The 19,481-nt window shown below is 33.5% G+C and overlaps 2 protein-coding genes across 2 annotated transcripts; both read left to right on the top strand.

Annotated features, from left to right (window-relative positions):
• Positions 1-234: 234 nt before the first annotated feature.
• On the top strand, positions 235-2,968 carry LOC112324611 (uncharacterized). The gene is made up of 6 exons (XM_052453773.1): positions 235-564; positions 967-1,340; positions 1,512-2,149; positions 2,238-2,442; positions 2,540-2,703; positions 2,799-2,968. The coding sequence occupies exons 1-6, from the start codon at positions 235-237 to the stop codon at positions 2,966-2,968; spliced, it is 1,881 nt and encodes a 626-aa protein (XP_052309733.1).
• A 472-nt stretch (positions 2,969-3,440) lies between these two features.
• On the top strand, positions 3,441-8,887 carry LOC7470556 (protein disulfide isomerase-like 1-6). The gene is made up of 12 exons (XM_002299674.4): positions 3,441-4,180; positions 4,346-4,475; positions 5,379-5,544; positions 5,711-5,829; positions 6,454-6,534; positions 6,611-6,700; positions 6,813-6,884; positions 6,962-7,030; positions 7,623-7,703; positions 7,858-7,992; positions 8,295-8,348; positions 8,442-8,887. The coding sequence occupies exons 1-12, from the start codon at positions 3,657-3,659 to the stop codon at positions 8,535-8,537; spliced, it is 1,617 nt and encodes a 538-aa protein (XP_002299710.4). The 5' UTR covers positions 3,441-3,656; the 3' UTR covers positions 8,538-8,887.
• Positions 8,888-19,481: the final 10,594 nt, after the last annotated feature.

The following is a 19,481-nucleotide window of genomic DNA, read 5'->3' as shown; positions in this document are numbered from 1 at the left end:
TAACTGAATTTGTGAGAATTAGTTATTAGTTATTGTTGAACTGAAAGTGTATGTGAACTGAAGTTATTGAACTTGTTGAGTTCTAAGATAAGACAGGATGAAGTATTGTGTGCAGTAGCATGAAATCAGAATTTTGTTATAGAAATGAATTGAAACTTTAATTATGGTAGTAATTAGTAATCTCGTTGAAAGAATTTTCCAATGATATCTTATAAATTATGCCAGGTCCTTAAAATGTCTTCACATGATGGTAGTACTCCAAGTAGTGATCCTTCAACGGCCCAATCATCTCAACCTTCAATTTCCATGTCAAGTGGTAGTAGAGGAAGAACAGATTTGGCATGGGGTCATTGTAGAGAAGCTCCTGAACTTAGTGTTGGATGTAAAAAAACTAAATTAGTATGTTTATATTGTGCTAAAGTATTTGCGGGTGGTGGCATTAATCGATTTAAGCAACACTTAGCTGGAGCTAAAGGAGAAGTTGAACAATGTCGCAAATGTCCTCCTGATGTTCGACATCAAATGCTTTTGAACCTTAAAGGAAATGTTGAAACAAAAAAAAGAGTTAGAGAAATGCAAGCAGATTTCAATCCATTTAATGCACAACAAAGAGAGCATGAAGAGATGATGATTAGGCAATTAGAAGATGATGGTGATGGTGATGATGAGGAGGAGGATGATGAGGATGTCAATACTAAAAAACATATGTTACCACCGAAGGTTGCAAAAAAGAAAAAGATTCAAAGCACCAGCACTGTAAAACAATCAACTACAAGTTATGGAAAGCAGAAGAAATCTGCAACATTAGGGACATATTTCATGCCGAGAACAACTCCTGGTGCTCAAAAGTCTCTTTAGAATTGTTGGCAAAGGAAAGAAGCAGTTGAACGGTGTGATCTTGCTTTAGCGAAGTGGATGTTTGATGCATGTGTGCCATTTAATGTTGTTAACTCTGTGTATTATCAGCATGCCATAGATGATGTAACAGCCATGGGTCCTGGTTATAAAGGACCAAACTTGCATGCTATCCGTGGTTATTACTTGGCAAAAGCGGTTGATGAAGTGAAGATTTATGTTGAGAGTTATCGAGAGATTTGGAAGAAGACTGGTTGCACATTAATGGCTGATGGATGGACTGATCAGAAGAGGAGGACTTTAATTAACTTCTTAGTATATTGTCCTAAAGGAACAGTTTTTTTGAAAACTGTGGATGTATCAGATGTCTCAAAGACTGCTAGATTGTTGTATCAGTTGTTTAGAGAGGTTGTTTTATATGTTGGGGTAGAAAACATTGTGCATATGATGACTGATAATGCTGCAAATTATGTTGCTGCTGGCAGGTTATTGATGGAAGAATTTCCTTCAATATTGTGGTCTCCTTGTGCTGCTCATTGCATCAACCTCATACTCTAGGACATTGGTAAATTGCAGTCAGTTTGTTGTGTTGTTGAGCATGCTTCTGGTATCACAAAGTACATTTATAATCATTGTTATCCATTGTATTTGATGAGGAAGTTCACTAGAGGAAAAGAAATACTTCGTCCAGCTCCTACTCGTTTTGCCACCAATTTCATTGCATTGCAAAGCATTTTAGCTCATAAAGATGAGTTGAGAGCTATGGTGACATCTAGGGAATGGGTCTCATCTGCTTATGCTAAATATATCAAAGGAAAAAAGTTTGTTGACAGTGTGCTAGACTCTTTGTTTTGGGAAGAATGTGTAATAATTGTGCGAATGAGTGAACCTTTAGTTCGAGTTCTACGATTGGTTGATGGTGATGATAGACCTTCGATGGGATATTTGTATGATGCTATTCATCATGCAAAAGAAGAAATGATGAGGAGATTTCAAAAGAGAAAGCCTAGAGTGAAACCTTTCATAGACATTATCAATAATCGGTGGGATGGACAATTTTATAGAAATCTTTTTGCAGCGGCATTTTGGTTGAATCCTCGATTTCAATATGATACAAATATAATGGATAAACATATGAGCACCATTTCTGGACTTCTAGATGTTCTTGAGAAGTATGCACATGGAAATCTACCATTGCAAAGTAAGATTACAAGTGAGATGAAGTTTTTTAGGAATGCTGAACATGACTTTGGCCGAGCGTCTGCAATAAATAATCGCACCCTTATGCCTCCAGGTATATAATTTTTATATTTAAAAATATTATTTGACATAGTCTTACACAATTGACATAGTTTTACATTACTTATTATTTTTTTGTATAGATGAATGGTGGATGACATATGGAACCAGCGCTCCAAATCTACAACAATTGGCTATACGAGTGTTAAGTCAAACTTGTAGTTCTTCGGGATGTGAGAGAAATTGGAGCATGTTTGAACATATTCATTCCAAGAAGAGAAATAGATTGGAGCACCAAAGGCTTAATGACCTTGTTTACGTCCACTGCAATCTAAGATTGAAGCAAAAGTATTTTTCTTTTCTCTAATTCCTTAAATATTATTTTATCTTGTTTAGTAGCATTATTAATACTTATATTGTGTTTACCTTCACTTTTAATATATAGGAATTATTGGAAAGGAAGAAATTATGATCCAATTAATGTTGAGACAATTTTTGACATTGAAAATTGGGTAGTCGAAGATGACCCATCAATCTTGACAACGGAAGAAGTAGAGAGTTTTCACCAAGCTCTATCAACTATGACCATACAAGATACTTTAGATGATGGTAATTAATGATTGATTATTTAGTGATAAATATTATTTAAAATAAAGTATTGTTTAACACATAATATTTATTTGTTAATTATGTTTGAAATGTAGATGTCATAAATGTTAATGAGATTGAAGATGATTGTGATGATGAAGTTTCAAAGGAGCATGCTGATGATTTATTAGGTGTTGACAAGATTGGCTCATTTCCATCGACATTTGATCCAAATTTTGCTGCCATAGACACAGAAGAACTTAATGTGTTCATTCAACAAAAGTGAATGTGTTGTTGATTTAGAATTTATGTTGTTGGATGTTTTGTTTAAAATATTTTAGAATTTAATTTATGTTGTTGGATGTTTTGTTTAAAATATTTTAGAATTTATATTTGGTTTGTGTTTTAGATATTGAATTAAATTTATGTTGTTGGTTTAAAATTTAAATTTGGTTTATGTAAGTGTTGCATTGTAAATTTGTAACTAGTTAGGTGTTTTATATATGTGGTTTTTTTTTTTTTGGGTTGACCCGGGTCAACCCATCTGACCCGTGACCCGATTACTAGACCGGGTCGATGACCGGATCGGGTTTTAAAACTATGATTTACACCCAATTTCCAAATAACCAAAAACTCTGCATGTTCGTCAGAAGAAGAAAAAGAAAAAATTGTTCCCAAATAGCCAAAAACTGTTCATGTTGATCAAGCAAGGGGATTTTCTAATCATAAGGAAAGGACACATGATTTTTTTTTTTTTTAATATCATGTGGACATGACTTTAATACTAGAACTCCCTTCACGTTCATTCCTATCTCTCAAATTTGGCCTTTTACGTATGACTCCCTTAATAACCTCCACCAATTAAGGAAGATCTCCAGATCAGACCCTTTTAACCAAGATTCAGAAAACCCTCAAACCCCCCCTACACAAATCTCAAACAACACAGAAAAACCTCTCCTTTCAACAAAACCAGCATGTTTCCCGCAAAACCCACCTCAAGATCCATGCTTTTCACCTTCACCATCCTCCTTTTACTCTCTTCTACCATCTTTGTCACTGCCAATGAAGACCCAACAGTTGAAACTGATAATGACGGTGCTGATAGTGATTTACAAGAATTGATAGCAATTGATGAGCAAGAAGGAGGAGGAGGAGAAGAGCAGCAGCAAGGTGACCAACAGAAGGAGGCTGAGGTATTGTCCAAAGCACAGAGGATAGTTCTTGAGCTGAACAGTGATAATGCGAGAAGGGTTATTGATCAGAATGAGTTTGTGTTGATTCTTGGGTATGCACCTTGGTGTGCAAGAAGTGCTGAGCTTATGCCTCAATTTGCTGAGGCTGCTAATAAGCTCAAGGAGCTGGGGAGTCCTGTCTTGATGGCTAAACTTGATGCTGAAAGGTACCCAAAAGTTGCCTCAACTCTTGGGATCAAAGGCTTCCCTACTCTGCTTCTTTTTGTCAACGGGACCTCTCAGGTTTACACTGGTGGATTTTCCGGGTATGTCTCTTTTTATGGTTTTAATGCTTTTGTTTCCTAATGTCAAATTACGAGTGATTAACATAAGTTTTTCTCAAATTATTCTCTTGCCTTGTTAAACAATTTTTTTTAGTTGTGCTTGATTTTGATTGATTGATTGATTTCGTGTGATTAATTTGAAATCAGGGAAGATATAGTGATCTGGGCTAGGAAAAAGACAGGAGTGCCTGTTATTAGGATAAGTTCAAGTGTGGAGGCTGAGGATTTTCAGAAGAAGTATCACTTGTTTGTTCTTGGTCTTTTTGATAAATTTGAGGTATGTATGTTTAAACTGCCTCATGTTTTCTTTGATAAATTTTTAACTGAATTATAAACTTGCTAGCGAGTAGTCATTGAAATACAGAAACGCATAATTGGAATTTACAGTGTTTGCACTCGGTCCTTGCCTCAATGGCGGAGTTGTTGTCACTACATGACATTTAACCAAAGGTGGAGTGTTGTGCTTTGAGAAAGGGCTGTTAAATGAATGCTTTATCACCATTGACTGTTCTGTTAATTGGGTCTTACATATGTTGCATCTTTTTGCCTGACTGGTTGCTGTTCGATATTAGATTTTGAACTTTGTGTTCATCTCGTCTCTTAGGCTTGAGAGCTTATAACACCTGAATGTTTTTGCGTTGGATATCTTCTAGCTATCTAACAAACCCCTCCAGCATACAATAGTGCCTGGCAGAATTAGTATGCTGCAGTTAACTGAAGTAAATGATGGTCCATGACTTCAACTCAGTTTTACTAACAAGAATCGTTCTGCAAACTATTTTCTTCAATTGTTTTTAATATGTTGATGATGAGGGATGGTGAGGTTTAGTTTTATGTAGTTTTGTTTTGCTTATAACACTTGCTCATAAAAGTTTGATCTAACATGCAGCACAGTCAACTATATTTAAAAAATTCAGAGTTTGAAAGGTAACAAGATTTTCAATGGTTGGGCATCATCTCTTCACTACAATTTTTCTCCTCTTTGATATTCATGGGATTTTGCTAGTCTTTAGCAACTATATGTAGCTGTAAGCATCTTAAGCTTTTATGTTCTTTTGTATTTCATAGTTTCCACTAACCCCTCGATGTTTCAATGCATTAAATTTTCTATTTACCAGATCAAGTTTTACATGTCTTCACATTTTTGGGATTTCTCTTGATAAACATGAATTTTTCTTAGGGACATGATTATGAAGAATTTATAAAAGCAGCAACCATTGACAACGAAATCCAGTTTGTTGAAGTGAGCAGCTCTGCTGTTGCTAAAATTCTCTTCCCAAATATCAATGCTAAAGACAATTTCATTGGAATTGTTAAAAGTGAGCCTGAAAAATACACAGCTTATGGTGAGTTGCTGATGTTCAACCAACTTGTACTTCGTTTCATCTTTACAGAGACTGCCTTCTGAGAGTTATTTTGAAATATGTTCATTCTTGTTTTCATTTTTAATGAATTAATTCCAATCAGCCTCAATTTACTGAATTCGTGAATGGAAACTTGCCTGTTTTGTAGGAGGGATCTTTGAAAAGGACACAATATTACAGTTTCTGGAATATAACAAGTTTCCCCTTGTTACCATTCTTACTGAACTGAACTCTGCCAGAGTTTACTCCAGTCCTGTCAAACTTCAGGTTGATACTTGTAACTTACATGCATTGTGACTACAGAAAAAGTAGGATGAGGCACTGCTATGGCAGAAATTAATTTTTTGATTCCATTGTACTAAATGTTAACCTTTTTTAAGTCGTCATGGATCTATTGTGCTTTGTTCATTTATTTTTCAAGGCATATCAGTGCTTCTAAATAATTAATTTTCCTTCATTTTTCCACATATGGATACAGAATTTTATGCAGTGCAACAGTATAATATAGTGTGTATTGCACTGTCTTCTATCATTTACCTCTTAGATTTTCTAGAATGAGAGAAGTCACATATAAAGCTAAACATGCACAGCCAAATCAAACCCAGGCCTCATAGCAGCACTCTTCCAGAAACTTTCAATTTTTTTTAAACAATTTGTAATGAAACTGTATAAGTAGATCTGGTGCACGTGTTGGAAACTTTGATTTTGACTCTTCCTCGAGCATTTGTTAAGTGAGAAGTTTATCCCATGGTCACATCAGTAATCATGTAAATAGCAATAATAGAACATTTGTCATCTGTTCTCTATTTCAACGGCTACACTAAAAACAATGCTAATCATGCTAAAGTGGTCTGGTGGAGTAAATTTTGAGATGACTTACTTTTTCTGCAGGTTATTGTCTTTGCAGATGCTGATGATTTAAAAAATCTCATTTGGCCTCTTCAAGAGGTTGCCAGAAAGTTCATATCAAAGGTACTTTGTTGGGTAATTTAATTGAAGTTGCTGCCTTTTCTTAGCTTAATTTACTGATTCTGTCCTTCTGGTGCAGATAATGTTCATATACATAGACATTGCAGATGAAAACCAAGCAAAGCCCTTCTTAACATTATTTGGGATTGAAGATTCAGAAAATACTGTGGTTAGTTTCCTAGCTAACAACTATTGTTTTCTTCAAGTTCCAGCTGTAGTTTCACTTATTTTTTTTTGCTGAAGCTATAGCTTAATGAAATTTACATGTACTGGCTTGATAGGTGACTGCTTTTGACAACAGAATGAGCTCAAAGTATTTGTTAGAGTCCAATCCAACGTCAAGCAACATAGAAGTAATTTTTTTCTTCACTATTCTTTCCCTTTTGAGAATATCCAACTTAGCTAATATGATATAATTTGGCCTTTGTAGGAATTCTGCTCGAGGCTTCTGCATGGTAGTCTGTCACCTTACTTCAAATCACAACCAATACCTGATAACGTGAGTGTTATTAACTTTCTGTAAATTGATTATGGTAATGCACGTGTGATTGAAGCATGGGGGTTGTTAGTTTTTTTCTCTCCTTTTTGAAGAAGACATGAGAATAATGCTTGCATGTTAGGGAATAGGTAGGCTTTTGATGATGCTTTGCAGCAGTTGGTCAGCTGGAGAAGCTCCATTCTATTCTGGAGGAAAATTTCTTGAACAATTCATGTCATGATAATTTGTGACCCTGCTTTAAATTTTTGATGGATGGCAATGTGCAGAAAGTCACACATGGCTTATGTAGTATAGCTGTGCCTTGATGGAAATTAAGATAAATAGTTGTGGTATTATTATGCTTCAATAATATTCTAATTTTTAGACAATTATTGGAGGAAAGAGAACAATATCATCAGAGCAAACTTGTTTAATTTCCATTAAAAGTACATTGGACTCCTTTCATCCTGTGAAAACTTGATTTACTTTCAATTTCCTTCATCAAAACACATTATTTTCATGTTCTTGAGAGTGATTAAACTTGGAATTGTTATGTAATGCTGGTTCATTGATTTCAATTTTTAAACTATCCTGTGATTACGGGAAATTGCAGAAAGAGAAAATTCTCCAGGTTGTTGTAGGGAAGACTCTTGATGACTTGGTTTTGAGCAGTCCCAAGAATGTACTTCTAGAGGTAAGCACAATTTCATGTAACCATGCACCTCAGGTTTAAGCTCTGCAAGATATGCCTGCTGCTCTTGTCTAAAATACCTTATAGACCATAAGAATTAAGTGGATGCTGCAACTAGTATCTATTTCAACTTTCTTTCTTGAAACGTTAACGACAGGTGTATACACCATGGTGCATCAGCTGTGAGACTACAACTAAGCAGATCGAGAAGTTGGCTAAGCATTTTAAAGGTGTTGACAATTTAGTTTTTGCAAGGATAGATGCTTCTGCAAACGAACATCCAAAACTGCTGGTAAGAGATTTGCTTCAACACAATTTTGTTGCAAATTAAAGTAAACATTTTAAAGCCATTGAAAGATAACCGTATTTGATGTGTGAAATTTACCAGGTGGCTTTTATGCCACCTGGCATTCAAATCTATCATATTGGTTGGTTGCTTAACAGTACAAGTTAGTAATCAATCTGTTAGAAAACTGTTCCTCAACATTTGGGATGAAGAAACTCTTTTTTTCCCTTTCAGCTAAGGAGTCTTATAATAATTGATGAAACTTATAATACTGAGAACTCTTCCTTTGTTACTATTAATTGTTGTAGGTGGACGACTATCCAACACTTCTATTTTATCCAGTTGGGGATAAAGAAAATCCGGTAATAATTTCAGGATACGTTCATTTCCATATTCATTATTTTTTAACTGTATATGCAGATTATAGAATCCATGAAGCCTATTTCATTGTGCAGGTCAAGCTTTCAACAAAATCCAGCTCAAAGGACCTGGCAACAGTCATCAAATCTCTTTTGAGAGCTAAAGAGGATGTCCCCAAAGATGAACTATAGAAGTATAGTGAATAGGAGCAGTGAGAATATAACTTGATCAAAGAACAAGAAGCTGGATGAGTTTCTAAATGGGATTCTGGAAGATATGTTGTGAAGTAATTCAAGTAATTTAAATTTGCTTGCGTTGGTTACCACAGTTTTCAAGAGTTACATCTAAAGCAAGCGGCCATTCTTAATAACTGCAAACTCTAAAGAGTCTGTCCACAATCTACCAGACTGAAATGCAGTTCCATTGTATACTGGTCAAGTGATGACTGACAGAGAATAGTTACTAAGAGAATACTGGTTGCTATTTCGTTATTATACTGATAAATCACAATACCAATGGAATTCATGCCTTTTGCGGGATTTGTCTTCGGAGCATTTGCTATCTTAATTATTATTGGACACGATTTGTTATCAAGTTGTCTCTGTTAAATACATGTGACTACTACCTGCCAGTCCACCATTGGTACTGTGAAACCTGAATTATTTGGACCATCCACTGGTTAAAGCCAATGTGAACAGTTTTTGGACATTTGGGCTTGCCAAAGATGGAGTATTCAGCAACTGGAATCAAGCACTCAAAGAATGGAAGCTAAAATAAACAATGGAAAGGCTTTCCAGATTGAGACAATCGAAAAGAGAAAGAAAAAGGTTTATTGTCCTAAAATAAACTAAGCTTCATATGAACATATGTTATAAAAAATCCCATGTGCTCGTTCAGTCTTTTCAACCACATATGCTATCCCAACTCCACCTGTTTGGAGAGGAAAACAAACCATTATTATTGAAATGAAAAGGGAAAAAGAAAAGCCCACCAAGGAAATCCATTTCTATTATCAATCAATGAAAAACTGTGTTGTCACAGATTGCGCTCACAAAAATTGTGAAGGACAGGATGAAGATGATGAGTGAAGCTCTTCCTAGTAAATTGATTAGCTTTCTCGCAACAGATTGCCCTAAGAAGGAAGCAACAGTCGCCACAGCTACGGAGTATAGAGCTGTGTTGGAAATTAAAGACGATGAATTCTGAAAGAAACTGGTTTCTGATGCTAATATAGCATGTGATTCTAGTTTAGGTGCTCAAATGTTGATCAGTAAACTACTCAACATAAGGGACTCGAAAACGTTTCAGAAGGTAATTTTTTTTTTTTTTTCAAATTAATATTTTTTTTTGATGTTTTTAAATTATTTTAATGTATTAATATTAAAAATAATTTTTAAAAAATAAAAAAATATTATTTTAATACATTTCTAAATAAAAAATATTTTAAAAAACAATAATACCTACAATTTCAAATACAACCATCACTGCTAACATGGACGCAGAAAATGTCATAGCCAAGGTCGCAGTGGCACTTGACAACAATATTTTATTTTGTTTTGTTTTAATTAAAACAACTGTCCTCGTACATTGCAATAAAAAAAAATAAAGTTCTCTCTCTCTTGAAGGAAAAGTTATGAGATGTATTTATAAATAATATGAAGAAATACTATTTCGATTTTATATAAAGTTTGATTCCTAATTGAAATAGTTACTTTTTCTACTTTCAATTATATAAAATAAATATTATTTTACTAAAATAAAAACTAAGAATGGAAAGCTGACTCATCGAGATTTATTAATATTTAGGAGATACAAATCCCATATATAAAATGCTTATTGTTAAAAAGTTTCATGAAAAAAATCAAACATTTAATTTAATTCAATAAATATTTGAATTTATTAATTTATTAAGATTAAAACAATTTATTAATATTAATGAAAGATATCAACATATAGTCGAACGAACCTAATTAAAGGTAATTCTACCAAATAATTGAAGAATTTAGAGTCATCTCAAAGAATGGCAAACTTCCTGCAGAAAAACATTATTATTTCACTATATATAAGGAATAATATAGCTATGGTGAATTTTAGTAAATTATTGCAGCACTCAAGCACATAATTATACAGATTATCAAATATTAGGTAGGAAATAATCACTTGTTCGCCCATATCAACTATGAAGAACAATACATGGGGTGAAGATTGGTCAAATGTCCTAAAATAAACGCATAGTATAGAGACATCACTTCTTGGATTAAGAGATAAATGGAGAGGAGTTTTAAGTAAGCTAATATTACTAGCATAATTATAAAACTTGATCCAGAATTAACTCGAAATAATGTCTACGTCACGAGTGAAAAGAATCAATCTAAGTTAATCCAAGTTTATACACACACACACAAAAGCCAATGAATTAAAGATTAAGTTTTGACTGGATTTTACCTAGGTTGTTGGTCTACTAGAGTTTTTTATTGTGTCAAACCAAATTATCTCTTAACCTATTTTTTTCTTAAGACAAACTTGTTCAGGCTCTAGGTTGATCTGAATTTTATAATCATTATAATTGATGAAAATATTTATGGCAGTGTATGGAATGAAATATTTGATATGAGAATAGTGTGCAAATTTGGTGTTCTTTCATCCTTCTAATATTTGGTTGGTAAAGATCGTTTGGATGTAAAATATTGATTTAATATTCCATGTAGTCAATCGGTTGATTATACATGATATTATTAAATTTATGTAAATAAATATTTATTATTAATAAAGGCTTAATTATTTTTAATATTCATATAATATTAGATTAATGAATTTAGAGTAAAGATAAAGTCGTGAAACAAAAATGCTTTGCAAGGAAAATTATAAAGTTGTTATAATTATAGAATTCTTGTTGTATCAAAGTATTGTTCTTAAAATGTTCATGATCAATACTCTTTTAAATACTGGATATTCATTAAAGCCGGAGAGACTGGTACATATTATGTCATTTCCTTTATGAAAGGAAGTAATTGTTCTCATAAGCTGAGATATAGGGGATACCTAGAGCTATTATGTAAGTACTTGTTATAAAACATGTATATTGAACTGACTTGCATGAGAATTTTATATGAAGAGATCACTCATGTCTATGAAAAGGCTCACGTGACGGTTGTGTAAGTGATCCTTAGACTTGAGATCATTAAGTCATCTTATATAAAAAATATTATGATTTGATGATGTTACATGTTATCTAAATCGAGATAACAAAAGGGCAGACATTAAGTATAGCACGAACTATATGAAGGTACTTGAGTGATCAAGAGATGATTCATCACCTTAGATGAATTAAAAAATGTTTCATCTGTTCTCAAATGATATTGAATGAGAAATCCTTGGCCAAGATGAAATGAGATTTGAAAAGAGTTTCAAATTTTATTCAAACGATCAATGACTATTATATAGAACAAACATGATTTAACATGGCAGACATACTTCATGCTTTAATGTTAAATTCAAATATTATTGATGAAAGGATATTAATTACACTGAAAAACCGGTCACTGAAACTTTAAGTCAATTTTCTAATATTTAAAGGATCATGATATGCTGCTCACTACCACAATCATTAGATTTATCGACAGAATTTTTCGTCGATATTTGCACTACCATTTCGTTGGTAAAAAAATTATCGACGAAATCACCGACGGAAAGTCTCCGTCGGTGAATCTTTCATTGGTAATTTTTTATTCATCAGTAAATCCGTTGGTAATAAAAAAATATTGTTACTGATGAATTTACTGAAAAACAACGAGCAAAAAAATATTTCATTTCGTCGGTAATTCCCTCGGAAACAAACCGTGTGTAATTCCGTCGGTAATTATTTAAAAATATTTTAAAAAAATATATTTTAAAAAAATATAAAATAATTAAATTAATATTAATCAACACTCTATAATACTCAAAATGCTTGGGAAAAATAAGAAGAAAATCAACTCAAAAAAATTTACAACAAATAAATAGCACGAAAAAATAAATTTAACTAAAAAAATTCATATGAAATTTTTTTAAAAAATCCTATAAATAAATCAACAAAAATTGATCTCATATGAAAAAAAATCCTACAACAACATTCATACAATTATTAAGAAAAAAAACAATTAAAAATAAAATAAAAAACAAATATAGTAAAAAAAACACGAAAAAAGAAGAATTTTTTTTTACCTTAATGTAGTTGCAAGTGAAGCTAAGAAGAAAAAAAAAATAAATTCGTAAAGTATACTAATTAAAAAAACTGAGAAGAAAAAATAAGAAAGGAGAAGAAGACATATCTGAGCATGGAGGAGAAGAGAAGGAGTTGAGGAGAGAATAGAAGAAAAAGAAAAAGAAGAAAAGAGACGAGTCTGTTGTGAAATTAGGGATTGTAGACTTTTTATTGGGGCGTTTTACCGACGATTTTACAGACGGATAATTAAATATTAATATTTTTAATCATTCCGTCGGTGATTCCATCTGTAATAGTTAATTTAAATTTTGAATATAATCAAAAAATTTCAGAAACCGCCAAATATCACCGATGAATTTTCAATCCGTCGGTGATTCCATCTGTAATATTTAATTTAATTTAATTTTTTCAGAAAACCACCAAATAACACCGATGACTTTTCAATCCATCGGTGATTTTTTCTGTAAAGAACAGTAATTAACAATGCAATTGGGAAGTGAATAGTTCCATAACTCTTTGTAAAATACCGACGGAATGTTCCGTCGGTGATTCCGTTGGTAAAAATGGCACGTCATTATTTTTTTTGCTTCGTTTTAATTATTTTTTTCCCATTGTAATTCCCTCAGTAAATACCGAGGGAATATTTTCGTTGGTAAAATCCGTCGGCAATTTACCAACAAAAATATTCCCTCAGTATTTCCGTTTGTATTTATTGATTTTCTGGTAGTGGCTAGACAATGCACCTGATCTTCAAATATAAATTAATCAATTGTTGAATTGATAATAAATTAAATTGTTTAATTTATTTAATTTGAATTTGAATTTATATTTGGACCAACATATTAGGAATCTAATGAGTCACACACATTAAGAACTATTAGTCAGAAATTAAACTAAACTATGATGATTTAATTAAGTGTGACTTGATGAAAAATATAGAGATTTAATTAAGTATGACTTTAGGCATAACAATCCCTCTCTCCTAAATAAAGATTTAGGAGATTTCTTATTAGTGGTTCGTGTAGATTACCGTTGGATGCCAGATAATTGGACGGCTTGTGGTTTGTGACAACTCACTCTTTAAAGAATTATTCAAAGTCGAAAAAGATTAGATCTTCAGGTAATAAATTCTTAAACAACTCTAAATGTGTCTAATAGGATCGTAGGGACTCCCGAATAATTTTGTTATATTATTTTCATTACTTGTATGATATTCGGGAAACCTAACACATAAAACCCTTTTTTTTCATCTTTGTCTATAACGTGTTTAATTTATATTTTTGCAACTTCTATTAATTTTGTTTAACCATTTTTTCACCTAATTAGTCATTTTTTTTATTGAAAACCATAAAAAAAAAATCAAAAGAATCTTACAGCATTCATTCAATGAAGCTTTTCTTGCATAGTCTATAAGGACTAGCTAATAACTATTATCATGATTATGAATTCTTGCATCTCCCTGAATATATTATTAGCTACTAAGCGGAGTATATCAATATTATATAATTGCAATTTTTAAATGTGATGTTTATACCATGTTCTTGGACTCATACATGAGGTTGAAATCGTTTCGGCAGTGTGATTGGCTGTAGGATTGATAAATTTTGGCAATGTTTTTTTGTTGGATTATGGCAATATGTTTTCATGTGTATACTGTGGAATTTCTGGAGGTTGGAATAATTGAATAATTTTTTAATTGAGATTTGTGATTTTTTTTATTTGTTTTTTATAGGTTATTTTAAGTTTATAACTTGAGTCATGGGTTTGATAGATTTATCTGGGTTGACTTGATTTTGTTAAGATTTTAGCCGTTTTTTGTAATTCAATAAATTCCTATCAGTTAGGAAGACTGTTGTTTTTTTCTTATTCATTAGGAAACCCCCGATTATTAAGTGCTGTTAATTGTGGGAATAGATGTCGTTTTATTTTCTAGCTTTCAGTTACTTACATTTTGTATTTAACTGGACTTCATGTCAATGAATGATATAGCATAATTTCCCTTTACTCATTCTGCAAACTTAATTTTACAACAAGTGGTATCAAAGCCTCCCACTGGGGCCTGATTCGAAAAAGCAGCAGCTTTCATTCTTGCCGCAGCAAGATATTCAATGGCTTCTGAAAACAACTTTGTACAACCTGCGATTCCACGCTTCAATGGTCATTATGATCATTGGAGTATGTTGATGGAAAATTTTCTGCGATCCAAGGAATACTGGACTCTCGTGGAAACCGGCATTGTTGAGCCTGCTAGTGAGATTGTTTTGACAGAAGCACAAAGACAAACGTTGGAGGATCAGAGATTGAAGGATTTGAAGACAAAGAATTATTTGTTTCAAGCAATAAATCGTGCCATTCTCGAAACCATTCTAAAGAAGGACACTGCTAAAGACATTTGGGATTCGATGAAGAAGAAGTACCAAGGCACTGCACGAGTGAAACGTGCACAACTCCAAGCTCTTCGCAAAGAGTTTGAAATTCTTCACATGAAGGAAGGAGAGTCAGTTAATGATTACTTTGCAAGAACACTGTCAATTGCAAACAAAATGCGCATTCATGGAGAGAGTTTGGAAGATGTTGCAGTCATTGAAAAAATTCTTCGCTCAATGACACACAAATTTGATTATGTGGTGTGTGCCATTGAAGAATCAAATGACATTGATAGTCTTTCGATTGATGTGTTGCAAAGCTCACTGTTAGTTCATGAGCAGAGGATGACCAAATATGCTGTGGAGGAGCAAGCCTTGAAGGTCACTACTTATAAAGGAACTACTTCTCTAGGAAGAGGTAGAGGACTTGGGAGATTTCGAGGAAGAGGCAGAGGCAGAGGCAGAGGACGCCAACTTCCCTACAATCAAGGAGTACAATTTGATAAGGTGAGTGTGGAATGTTACCATTGTCACAAGCTTGGCCACTATCAGTACGAATGCCCTGATAAAGAGAAGGAAACCAAGGTGAATTTTGCTGAGACTGAAGGAGAAATTCTATTGATGGCTTACATCAACAAGAAGGAGAATTCATCAGGTGATACTTGGTATTTAGATTCGGGTTGCAGCAACCACATGTGTGGAAACAAGTCTTTGTTTTATGACTTGGATGAAACATTTAGAGAAACTGTGAAACTTTGGAACAACTCCTGCATGTCTGTCATGGGGAAAGGGGATATCAAATTCCATATGAAAAACAACATTGTGCAGACAATTACTAGTGTGTTTTATATGCCAGATTTGAAAAGTAATCTCATCAGTATGGGCCAACTGCAAGAGAGGGGTTATATCATCATCATCCAACAAAGCCGGTGTCAAATTCATCATCCAGAGAAGGGCCTAATAGCATAAGCAAAAATGACAACCAATTGTATGTTCCCTCTGCACATTCAGGATGACGTCCAAAAGTGTCTCTCAACAAAAGTGCAAGATTCAACATGGTTGTGGCATCTTCGTTATGGTCATTTGAGTTTCAAAGGCTTGAAAACCTTACATGAGAAAAACATGGTGGAAGGACTGCCTAAAATTAATTGTCCCACAGAAATGTGTGAAGATTGTATTGTTGGTAAACAACATCGTGATTCTTTCCCGCAAGGAAAAGCATGGAGAGCTGAGCAAATCTTACAGTTGGTTCATTCAGATATTTGTGGACCAATCAATCCAACATCGAATGGAAACAAAAGGTACTTCATTACCTTTATTGATGATTATAGTCGAAAAACATGGGTTTATTTCTTACAAGATAAATCTGAAGCTTTTATTATTTTTAAAAGCTTTAAGGCTCGTGTCGAAAAGGAATTTGGCAAGTATATTCAGACCTTTCTTACGGATCGTGGTGGTGAATTTAACTCACATAATTTTGCAAGTTTTTGTGAATTACATGGAATACGCAGGCAACTTACTGCTGCATACACACCGCAACAAAATGGCGTGGCAGAAAGAAAGAATCAGACGATTATGAACATGGTACGAAGCATGTTGGTAAAAAAAAGTATTCCAAAGACTTTTTGGCTAGAAGCAGTCAATTGGAGTGTTCATGTACTCAACCGAAGTCCTACCCTTGCTGTAAAAAACATAACGCCACAAGAAGCTTGGAGTAAAGTCAGGCCATCAGTTAATCACTTCAGAATCTTCGGGTGTATAGCATATGCACATGTTCCAGATTAAAGGAGAACAAAGCTTGATGATAAAAGTGTGAAGTGTGTCTTTATTGGGGTTAGTGAAGAATCTAAGGCGTACAGGTTATATAATCCCATTACCAAGAAAATAATCATCAGCCGAGACGTTCTGTTTGATGAAGAAAACACATGGGACTGGAGCAGTACCGAACAACAACAAAGTTTAATTGATCTAGAGGAAGTTGGCGGAGAAATTAAACAGCCATTACAATCTCCTCTTGAAAGTCAGGAACCTGAATCACAATTGCAGCTTCCTAGTCAGTCCGTTGGAGAAGTCTCACCAATGTTCTCAGCAAGTGCTTCAATTCCAAATGAAAATCAAGCGTCTAACTCAGAACCACAACGGCAAAGGAAAAGACCATCTTGGATGACAGATTATGTGAGTGGAGATGAATTATCTGATGAAGATACTACTGCTCATTTTGCTTTATTTGCAGGCTCCGATCCTATGTTGTTTACAGAAGCAGTGAAAAAAGAAAAGTGGAAAAGAGCCATGGATGCAGAGATCCAAGCTATAGAGAAGAATGAGACTTGGGAGTTAACCGATCTTCCTGAAGGGCAAAAAACCATTGGTGTAAAGTGGATTTATAAGACAAAGCTGAATGAAAAAGGAGAAATTGACAAGTTCAAAGCAAGGCTGGTTGTGAAAGGCTACAATCAAGAGTATGGAGTTGATTATCAAGAGATTTTTGCACCTGTTGCAAGACAAGATACAATTCGGCTAGTTGTTTCATTAGCTGCACAAAACTCATGGCCTATTTTCCAACTTGATGTGAAATCGGCCTTCCTTAATGGTGAACTAATTGAGCAAGTTTACATTGAACAACCCCCCGGTTATGTGATAAAAGGTGATGAACATAAGGTTTATAAATTAAAGAAGGCTTTATATGGACTGAAACAGGCACTTCGAGCCTGGTACAATTGTATAGAAGCATACTTTGAAAAGGCAGGTTTCAACAAATGTCCATATGAGCACACTCTATTCATCAAGTCTAGAGAAGGAGGTAAAATTCTGATAGTTTGCATATATGTTGATGATCTTATTTTCACGGGCAATGATGAGGCTATGTTTGTTGCTTTTAAGAATTCTATGATGGCTGATTTTGACATGACTGATCTGGGAAAGATGAAATATTTTCTTGGTATAGAAGTAGCACAAACAGCTACCAGATTCTTTATTGGGCAAAAGAAATATGCTCAAGAGGTTTTGGAAAGGTTTCACATGGAGAATTGTAATCCAGTTGGGACTCCAACTGAACCAGGATTGAAGCTCTCAAGAGATCTTGATGGAAAGAGGGTTGATAGTACTTACTTCAAATAAATTGTTGGAAGTTTAATGTATTTGACAGCCACCCGACCTGATATTATGTATGCAGTGTGTCTGATTAGCAGGTATATGGAAAAACCAACAGAGCTGCATCTCAAAGCTGCTAAAAGAGTGTTTCGTTACTTGAAAGGAACCACAGATTTCAGTATTTTCTACAAGAAAAATGAAGGGTCTATTATGTCTGGTTTCACTGATAGCGATTATGCTAGTGATTTAGACGATAGGCGAAGTACATCAGGCCATGTGTTTATGATGGGTTCAGGTGCCATATCATGGGCATCAAAGAAGCAACAAGTTGTTACACTGTCCACAACTGAAGCAGAGTTCGTAGCTGCAGCAACTTCTGCATGTCAAGCAATTTGGTTGAGAAGGATTCTTGAAGAATTACAGTTTTATCAACATGAGCCTACTGTGATTCATTGTGATAATAGTTCAACTATCAAACTCTCCAGGAATCCAGTTTTACATGGAAGAAGTAAACATATAGATGTGAGGTACCATTTTCTTCGTAATCTTGTAACTGAAAAAATCATTGATCTGGTTTATTGTCGAAGTGAAGACCAAGTTGCAGATATCCTGACTAAATCTCTAAAGCTGAAAGCATTTGAGAAGTTGCGTGGATTGCTTGGAGTATGTTCAAATCCTTTCTTTAAACTGACTGCATAGATAGCATTCAGTTTAAGGGAGGGTGTTAAGATTTTAGCCGTTTTTTGTAATTCAATAAATTCCTATCAGTTAGGAAGACTGTTGTTTTTTTCTTATTCATTAGGAAACCCCTGATTATTAAGTGCTGTTAATTGTGGGAATAAATGTCGTTTTATTTTCTAGCTTTCAGTTACTTACATTTTGTATTTAACTGGACTTCATGTCAATGAATGATATAGCATAATTTCCCTTTACTCATTCTGCAAACTTAATTTTACAACAGATTTATTTTTTTGAGTCTTTTTTTAATTGAATATATATATATATATATATATATATATATATATATATATATATATATAATTTTACTTTCCAACAACTCAATCTTTGTTTTTTTTATTTAGATTTGTTTTTCAATTTTATCTTTTAATATTGAGTTTTTTTAAGAATTGAGCTTTATAATGTTTTTCAATTTGTTTTATGTAGAGTTATCATGATCTCATGAATTAAATTTTGTTTTTTTTTTTTTTAGTATTGATTTCAACATTCAAAATTGGATCTGTTGGAAATAGAGCTTTACACACACACACACACTTTTATTTTATTTTTCTATAGAGTTATCTCGATCTTATGATCCACGTTTTGGCAGATTAACACGAATTGATTTAGATAGTTTTTTTAATTTAATTTTTTTTCAATTTTCTTCTTTAAAATTGCATTGATTAGGAAATGACCTTTATAATTTTTTTTTATTTGCTTTCTATAGATTTATCACGGTTTCATGACCCAAGTCATAT

This window comes from Populus trichocarpa, chromosome 1 (assembly GCF_000002775.5).
Source record: "Populus trichocarpa isolate Nisqually-1 chromosome 1, P.trichocarpa_v4.1, whole genome shotgun sequence".
Taxonomy (NCBI): domain Eukaryota; kingdom Viridiplantae; phylum Streptophyta; class Magnoliopsida; order Malpighiales; family Salicaceae; genus Populus; species Populus trichocarpa.
Note: the sequence above shows the minus strand (reverse complement) of the source record. Positions and strands in the feature narration are given on the sequence as shown.

What these genes read in the sequence shown, in the direction of transcription:
- LOC112324611 (XM_052453773.1), top strand. Translation starts at nt 235, where the DNA reads ATGTCTTCACATGATGGTAGTACTCCAAGTAGTGATCCTTCAACGGCC. An exon ending in AATCTAAGATTGAAGCAAAA is followed by an intron (nt 2,443 to 2,539) that starts GTATTTTTCTTT and finishes TTTAATATATAG; the next exon opens with GAATTATTGGAAAGGAAGAA. An exon ending in ACAAGATACTTTAGATGATG is followed by an intron (nt 2,704 to 2,798) that starts GTAATTAATGAT and finishes TTTGAAATGTAG; the next exon opens with ATGTCATAAATGTTAATGAG.
- LOC7470556 (XM_002299674.4), top strand. Translation starts at nt 3,657, where the DNA reads ATGTTTCCCGCAAAACCCACCTCAAGATCCATGCTTTTCACCTTCACC. An exon ending in CCAGAAAGTTCATATCAAAG is followed by an intron (nt 6,535 to 6,610) that starts GTACTTTGTTGG and finishes CTTCTGGTGCAG; the next exon opens with ATAATGTTCATATACATAGA. An exon ending in TTGGGGATAAAGAAAATCCG is followed by an intron (nt 8,349 to 8,441) that starts GTAATAATTTCA and finishes TTCATTGTGCAG; the next exon opens with GTCAAGCTTTCAACAAAATC.